Source organism: Cyclopterus lumpus, chromosome 8 (assembly GCF_009769545.1).
Source record: "Cyclopterus lumpus isolate fCycLum1 chromosome 8, fCycLum1.pri, whole genome shotgun sequence".
NCBI lineage: Eukaryota > Metazoa > Chordata > Actinopteri > Perciformes > Cyclopteridae > Cyclopterus > Cyclopterus lumpus.
In genome coordinates, this window is record NC_046973.1 from 6571592 (window position 1) to 6580143 (window position 8552).

At 42.5% G+C, this 8552-nt stretch overlaps 1 protein-coding gene across 1 annotated transcript; it reads right to left on the reverse strand.

The window, feature by feature from the left end:
• Positions 1–311: 311 nt before the first annotated feature.
• nptx1l (neuronal pentraxin 1 like) lies at positions 312–4629 on the reverse strand. Its single transcript, XM_034539815.1, has 5 exons — positions 4102–4629; positions 3549–3756; positions 2676–2920; positions 2390–2569; positions 312–2036 (listed from the first exon to the last, which is right to left on the reverse strand). Exons 1-5 carry the CDS (start codon positions 4543–4545, stop codon positions 1815–1817), a joined length of 1299 nt encoding a protein of 432 aa, XP_034395706.1. The 5' UTR covers positions 4546–4629; the 3' UTR covers positions 312–1814.
• Between the last annotated feature and the right edge of the window lie 3923 nt (positions 4630–8552).

Below are 8552 nucleotides of genomic sequence, written 5' to 3' on the forward strand. Positions count from 1 at the left end.
GGCGCCCCCTGTGGACAAATGCGGTAATATTCTACGAGCGGCGAAGCAACGAGGGCGCGGCTTAGCTCCTGGCCGCAGGAGCTGGAGCTCCAAATGCTGGGAAGCCAGATCTTTAGGAGGATCCGTATTGAAACTGTTGAAACAAGTCAAGAGGATGTGAAACATCATCAGGAAAGGTAACAGTCCTCTCTCCTCTGTGAGGAGCATCTCGTCCACCTCAGAATCTCGATCCTCTCCATCACAGAAGATCATAGTTGGTCCTCTGAGGAGAAATATTAAAAACCTTTTATTGAAAAAGTGTCAGAAAATTTACCGGTATGATTTTTTTTTTAATGTAAAATATTCACAGTCAAGTATTTTGCATTTTCATGCTGGTATATTTATTTATATACAAACAGTTGCCTATTTATGCACCTAGCAGAAAAGGAGCAACATTATCATTACCTTTGAGTAGTTTTTCTGGACACCTGATAAATGTAAGAAAATATTCCCTCTGGTTTTAGCTCTGTGTTTGGTCTCCACCAACTCCAGCTGCTAAATGCTCCGCTACGTTCTCCAGCCTTCTCTAACTTGGTCTGTGTGCCGTTTGGTGCTGAGCAGGAAGTCAACAGTCGGTGTTTAGTGATTTACTTTAACGAGTAAACCTCTCACATGACCCATTGTTAATATACTAAGTGTGATTATGGCATCCATATTTAATGGTCCAATTGGCAAATGTACAATGCACTTAGGTGAACAGGTTCAGGATGCTGTAGCTCAAATGTCGACCTTCTAATCATATCGTGAATTAAGACCTTATTTCTTTAGATTTGCGTGTCATAAAGTGTGCACATTTTGCAAATAAATATGTTAACACCTGTATATGATTCAAGTATCACAATTTATTACAAAAACTATAACTTTTTTTCATCTGTCCGTGTTGCCATGCTTTAAGCATATAACAATACAGTATAAAATCTCAACCCAAAAGTCATAAAGTAAAAGCAAAGATCATAGATGCTGACGCAGCATTTACAGAAGTTAAGACATGCTGTTACTGTACAGAGAACATTCCCATTGAAGTACAAACATCTGCAAAATGCGTCATTATCATCAATGAATTGCATTTTTCAATAAACAATCTGATCCGACCCCATTCAGAGTGTTACGAGAAACACCTCTTTTTAAAATGACTTCACAAGAAAATAAACACAAACACTCTGCAAATCATAACGAATGTGCTGAGATTTTTCTTTTTTTAACAGCCCAAGGCACTCAGGCTCAAATGTTGGCAATAAATATGTAATTCTTTACACAAAATCACGTCAAGCAGTTGGTGTTAGAGAAAGAATAGTGAGAGAGAAACAAAGTTGTCTATTTCATGGCCTTCTCAAGAGCACAATCTTTTAAAAGAAGTCCACCTTGTCCTTTTTCACAGTGAAAAACCTGGCAGTCGAGACAGAGAAGACGTTTGAAGAAGTCCGTTGTTTTGCTGAATTTGCGTGACATCCGTTGGCTAAAAAACTGCATCACTTCCACACATGACATTTCCATCCCTGAGGAGCGTCCTCTGCTCTCCAGAGCGTCGGCGGCTGCTACCACAAGTAGGCCTGATGGTGCGTTCAAGCGCCACAGGATGCCAAGGTGTCCGTTTGCAGTGAACTGTCCCACATGAGTATTTGGTAAAAAAAAAAAAAATCTATCAAGTGTCCACAAACGATGTTTTCAAATATCTTTAACAAATCCAGATGCTATTCATTGAAATAATCCTGATTTTTTTTCAAATGACTTTACCAAGGCTTTAACAAATGCATCCATCTCCTCTTCCCTGCAGTTCAGTTGAGCTGGCGACAAGCTTCAAATGTCCACTTCGAGGCACCTCCGTAAATGTCAAGGCTCGTCTCCATCCACGCAAAAACGTTGCCCACTTGCGCTTTGCTGCTGCACGTCGCCAGATTGTATATCTCTCCGACGGATAGTTTACGGTCCCAGATGTGAAAATTTGCCAGGTCTCCGACGAAGGCTTGTGTCGCGTCGAATCCTCCTCCGAGCGTGTCCTGTGGAAAAGACAAATGGATTTAATCAAGCAGGATATGATTTCCCTCCTCCGGCTGCTTTATGGAAAGACCCACATTATCATGACAGTCTAAATTCAATGAGGCATCTTCAATCCACTGGGATTCTTGATGAGTTCCAGTTAAAAATCGAATCGACTTATCAAACAGGGGACGGATTTGAAAATTGAAATAAGATTTAAGAAGTATGTTACAATGACATTTAAAGATTACTTTTCCACAATCACAATCATTCACGTAAAGACACACTTAATAATCCCTACATGCCTTGTGTCCTTTCCTAACATCCCATGATAGTGAACAAAGCGTTGCCTTCATGGAGGCCTTTTTTTCACCTGCTCTTGACCGAGGATCAGCAGGCCCTGCGGTTTGATTGGATGATACGGAGCCAGATTCTCTCCGCTCCCTCTCTTGACGCCATCTTGGAACGCTTCCCAAACACCGTCACGAGTGGTCCAGGTCACGCAGATATGATGCCACTTTCCATCATTGATGAGAAAAGGCAGCTTGGCGACCTGCAAGAAGACGGACACGGCGTGAAGGTTTGCTGCAGTGAGCCAAAAATACTCTCGCAGTTTAAAATCAATACGTGGAAAGATTTCTTCTGAGTGCGAGACGTGCCTTGTCATTGATTAGGATCTCCATCGGGTTGTTTCCCCACTCGATGAGGACCAGCTCGTTGGCTTGACCCGGAACGGCATAGGAGAAAGGTGTGCCCACTCCCGGGGACGCATTGGACTTGAGCCACATGCACACAGTGAGGGCGTACATCTCTGGCAAACTCTTCTTCACCTTGGCGTACATGTAGTTGGTTCTCAGTGGGAACGTGAGCTGGAATTTATCCAGAGGCCTGTTGTCTCTTTGACCTGTGGAGAAGAAGTGGACCGCGGTTGACTTCGGAGTGTCAGTGTTATTTCATTCATTGTTTTTTAAATAATTTTGTCAAACAAGGATATATCATCCCCAGTGCACAAATCCTGGGGATTAACATGCTGTAGGATTTACATGTTACACAATCTCCAGATGTGCTTTAATCTGATGCATCCATGAGTGCTGACGTTGTTCACCTTCATCTGGTCTTCTCTCCTGTCGACACACCTCTCTCTCTCTCTTTTACTGTCACACCAGTATTTTTAATTTATTCTGTCTCTCTCTCTCTCTTGGTCTCGAGAGGCAGGGTGGTTTAACTTCTGAAGTGGCTCACTGTGTTTGAAATTGTTTAATCTGCATGAACTAGAACAGGAAACTGCATAATTTACCGGGATGCTCCAGATTTGTGCAGATGAGTAAAATATGACATCGAGTGCCGTGGTCATAAAAAGCCTATAATACAAACTGGATTTGTTCCGGTCTCGCGTATAAGCGCTCATCTGATCTGATATCTCCCCTTAGTTGCTAATATTAATCAGTCTACTCATCACACGCCCAGACCTTATTCACTTTGTGTGCGCTCTCCTCAGCTATATATGTATATACATATATATGTATGTATACCTTTCTCCAGGTCGGTGATCCTCTGGTGGAGAGACGTGAGGGTGGACTCCACTCTCCCACGCTGCTCCGTCTCGTTCCGGAGTCCGGGCTTCCCCTCCTCGATGCTGTTCACTCGGGACAACACCTGCTTTTCCAGGTCGTCGATTTTACTTTGGAGCAGGTCTTTGAGGCTGTTCGCCTGCACCGAGTTGTTACTTCTGCTGAATTGCTGTTAGGGGGCAAATAAGCATGCAGCTTAATGTACAGAACGATTGTGGGTGGGTATCATACAAATTAACTTAGAATGTTCCTATTCTATATAGTGTATCTATATTTAAAAAGCAACTTAATTATATCTCGCAATGATAGTTTTTTCACAAGATGTAACAATTACACGAATCACCTATCCTTTTTTTTCCTTTTTCGCATTATTTTCGTATTATTACAATTACTATTATTATTGTTGTCGTTATTATTGGTGTTTTCCGTGTCGTTATTATATTGGTCAATAAAAGGTGTTCGGTCGTAATTTGGTCGCAAAGTGATGGAAGTGTCCTCGGAAGCAGCATCCTACCTCCAGGTTTTCTAGTCTCTGCTTCAGCGACTGTAAAGTCTGTGAGAGTTGCGCCAAAGTGTCCGCGGGGCCCCTCGATACGTCCCCCATCGTGTTTTTGTTGCCGGTGTCTTTCCTCCGGCCCCCGGGCCGCGCGTCCCCGGGCTCGGCGCCGCTCTGGCTCTCGCATCGAGCCAACTTTGAGGTCAGTTCCCTGATGGTCTCCTTCTGGTTCATGATCGTCTCTTTCTGCTGCAAAACCGTCTCCCGTAGCTGCATGACGGTGGTTTTCAAGTCGTCTCCTGGCACACTGTTCTGCAAAGTGGCGGCGCAAATGTCCATATCCTTGGGCACGGACGTGCATATGAACTGCGTCTGTGCGCCAAAGTCTTGAGACGAACTCTCCAAAAACAGACAGGAAAATAGAAAAAGTCTCCAAGTGATTCCGCTATCGGTGGCCCGCATGTCTGCGTCTGTGCCGGGGTCGTGGTGGTTTTGTTTTGTTGCGTGGAGGAGCCGCAGTGACTTGACGCGCTCGTGTCCCGTTGTTGTTGTACTCGGGTCTGTGTGCAGCCGTTTTTATACAGCCAGCCCGGTTCTGCGCAGAGCAGGTTCACTGCATCACGACCGGAGGGGAGGGAACCGCGGCGTCCCTGTTTAATCGGCTCCAGCGTCACATTCAAGAGATGAAACCCATTTTGCTTTCAGGCTCCCGCACATGTTAAATCTTTCATCACTTCGACTATTTGTCATTTCTGGCTGTGTATTATTAATTTGGAAAAACTCGCAATTGTGGGCAGCGTGGCGGGGTGCCAGGAGAGCTGTGTTTGTTGTATTTTGCGCACACGGGAAACTCTCACACACACACGCGCGCGCACACACACTAATACACACAAACAAACACACTGTATGTAGGTGGATGGAGATCAGAAGTTACTGCAATGTGTTGTCGGCGGAGTCCCCGCAGATTCAGCACCAAGGAGAGCTCCAACCAGACGCTGCTTGGTTATCTGTTGTTTCGACTGAGAGACATGTACACACTCTGTGGGAACATGAAGACTGCAGATCATATTCCAAAATGTTTTTTTTGTGATCAGACATGTTTATTTGATGATGCTTTTATTCCCCCCCCCCCCCCCCCCCCCCCCACACACACACACACACACACACGCCTTGTGCCTTGTTTCCACAGACCCTCTCTTGCAGTTGGGGATCTGCTCTCCATATCGCTCTTATAATCATCTCTCAGTTTCTCAAAGAATCCGTCCCCAAGCAATTCATTCCATCTATCTATTATTCAGGAGGGACAATTTTATTATTTTTTCCGTTGCCCAGCTCTGCTCTTATCTATTCGGTCAGTATTGAAAATAAAATGAAAACATTTTTGAATAAGTGATGAAAACATATCGGCTCTCGGATTAGAATTGATTTCTTTGAGAAGATGAAGCTGGGGAGAGGTATACGCCGCATGGCACACAAAAGTCTATATGACCGAATAATATTGATGGAGGAGGTTAGAGGTCGCAGCATAATGACTATAATAGGTTTGTAAAAGCTAAATGCTTTACAGCTGCAGGCTTCTTTTAACAGAGTGGATATTAACATTGAATGACCCATTACACTCTTGTCAGGAGGAAGAACTTTATTTCAGAGCATTATCTGAGATCTCGGTCAATTATACTGTATTACTGTATCGATTTGACCAGCGTCTGAGGATGACTGGCTAAATGGTGCATTTGAAGGTCTTCAACTCCATGCTCTCAAATGAAGCTTACAGGTGCAAGAGGAAGTCATTTATTTTGAGAGTTTTAGTGCGGCATGGAAGTCCTGAGAATAATTTAAATTAAGTTGATGTAACTGTACGGATTTGTGTAACAGGTTGCTATTGGAGGCCTCTTCACCTCGGCAATTCAAGGAAAGGAACGAATGGTGTAATACCGGAAAATACAGGTCAAAGAAGAACCAACAAAACCTTTTTTTCCGTGGAAATCCAACAGAAGCATTCACAGGAAACCAAATAATATATATATATACATATATATATATATATATATATATATATATATATATATATATATATATATATATAATCGGACAAAAGAAGTGAAACTTCATTATGCAATACGGAGTCTTGCACTCTCGCCCTGTCAGTGTCCCAACTTGCAAAGCGAGAAATGTGAGTGAACAACCTTTTTTTCTCTGCACCCCATCAACCATCTGGAAGATGTGTGCATGGTTATGTAATTACACATGACAGAACACAGCTCTTCCCAGTTCATTACTACCTTCCAAAAAAGATGTCATTATAAATGAGAAGAAGTTTCAATATTTTACATTGTGGGATTTGATCTGACGCAATGTATTACCAGGCACAGAAGCAGAGCCATCGTCTGCCTTCGGGAACCGAAGTGGCTTTGCAAGACGTCCAAAGTCCAGCTCTGAATTCAGTGCTTATTACACCAACAGGTGTCAGTGCCATATGCTCAAAGAACAAAGTCCTTCACTCCTCTGCGCTCCTCACAACGTTCTGCACGACTTTCCATCGCTCCTCCATGCAATCCTCTCCTCTCCTCTCGTCTCCTCTCCGCTCCCCAAAAAATCCCCAATAATAGACACTCAAATCACACCGTTGTTTTGTAGTCTTTCCAATCTCTCAAAATTAACATTTTCTTCTGGATGCTACAAATTCACCCTGCACACATATTCAGTTTGAATGTGGTTTAAAAAAATAAATAATACATGTGTACCAGCTGTTGAATTTATAATGGTGTAAGCCGCGGTGTGCATGAAATAATAATAGTGTTTGGATTAAATGATTATTTGTTGTTCCAAGTCATTGTGCTCAACGATACAACGCAGCAATCTGTGACACTGGAGATACTAATCTCATACAAGCAGCTGCCAGTAGCTCTTATCACAATCCTACACACTATACTGCCTCGGTTCTGTTAGAGCTGCTTACCGTCCACCTGTTGTGGTGCACAGCGTCTCCTTAATAATGCATTCAAACACACTGGAAATGCTTTCTCCAGCACCGGAGATCAATAGTTGTAATTTCACATGTTGGCATCCTGCCGTGGCTGGCTTTTTTCTCCCTGATTTCTTACTCCCTCTCACCTTCTGCTGCAGAGCGGTGATAGCCAACGGGGGGAAACATCCAGCGCATTTTAGTTTTAAATCATTTGACATGTTCAACAAGGAGAGTTTTGAGAAACTCTAGAACAACGCAGCCAGTTGGAAAGTGCTGAGAGATGATTCTTACCTTGTGTTAAAAAAATCAGTCACTTCCTTCGTTCACTCATTCACTCATTCACTACTCCCTATAAACAAGTAGGAGTTGACACTGAGCACTGCACTGAATGGCAGACAGTAAATCTAAAGCACTACAGTCTTCTTTAATAATTCAATATGTTCTGCTTTAAATTTTGCTAATTTGAGATTGTGTTTGTTTCTTTTGGTAAATAATACTTTTCTTTTTTTTATTACCCTCAATGTGAGGTTTTGAGAAAAGTATAGTGTTGGTATCGGCACTGAAAATCCTTTGGTACCAGTGTTGACATAATTCAGACCACAAAGGTAAAAATAAATGTAAAATAATTGTATAATTTTAGGGAATCCGGCAGCCACAGCTATTTTATTGGCGTTTAGATTTTATACATTTTCAATGATTGTGGTTTTGACCACTTCCTGTCTCCTACCTGTGTATTTTTCATTCTTGAGACCGATTTCACATGTTTCCTCTGTCAGTATTTGCTTGTAATTGAACATAAATACAGAACACATTTATTCACTGTGTGTTGAAATTGAAAACGCAGTTGGCAGGATAGTCGCATATGGTTTGTCAGATTTCCCAGCGGTCACTCTGATGCATCTAAGAGCCGTTAAACAGAGAAACCCGACTGATTCGATCTCAGTAATTAGAGAGTAAGCTGCACACCTACAATGTAAATATATGAACAGTTTGCCGGAGGAAGCTAAAGGTCACCGACACTGTTGGTGTAACCATTTTGTATTTCTGGTAAACAATGGAAGGTATTTCATCTTTTCTATGAGCAAAAGCCCAATTAAGCCGCCTCACCATACCAGAGTAGGAAGCAGCTGCCATTTTGGGGTCACTGGAACTTTAGTATGCTGTGGCTGTTTGGAGCAAGGAAAATGTCAGACGGTTACCAGCACAGTGTAAAATAAAATAGCCCAGAGAGGCTAATTAAGACAAAGACATTTGTACTCATAACTTCCCATCACTTCACTGCTTTTTGAGTTTTCCCATATGGTCTCCAGATGGAGTTTTTTCATAGTATGGCTGCTGTCTTTATGTTTTATTAAAATTTGTGATTGAATTATTTCTTCCTTCTGCCTGAGCTAAGCGCCCATCTCAAATTGATACAATGCATCATCTGACTTTGGGATCATTGTCTGTGCCGATGTGACAGAGCTGTCCTCCTGCTGAAGAAGATGAGGAAATCTATAAC

What these genes read in the sequence shown, in the direction of transcription:
- nptx1l (XM_034539815.1), bottom strand. Translation starts at nt 4,545, where the DNA reads ATGCGGGCCACCGATAGCGGAATCACTTGGAGACTTTTTCTATTTTCC. An exon ending in GATCACCGACCTGGAGAAAG is followed by an intron (nt 2,921 to 3,548) that starts GTATACATACAT and finishes TCTTCTCCACAG; the next exon opens with GTCAAAGAGACAACAGGCCT. An exon ending in AGATCCTAATCAATGACAAG is followed by an intron (nt 2,570 to 2,675) that starts GCACGTCTCGCA and finishes GTCTTCTTGCAG; the next exon opens with GTCGCCAAGCTGCCTTTTCT.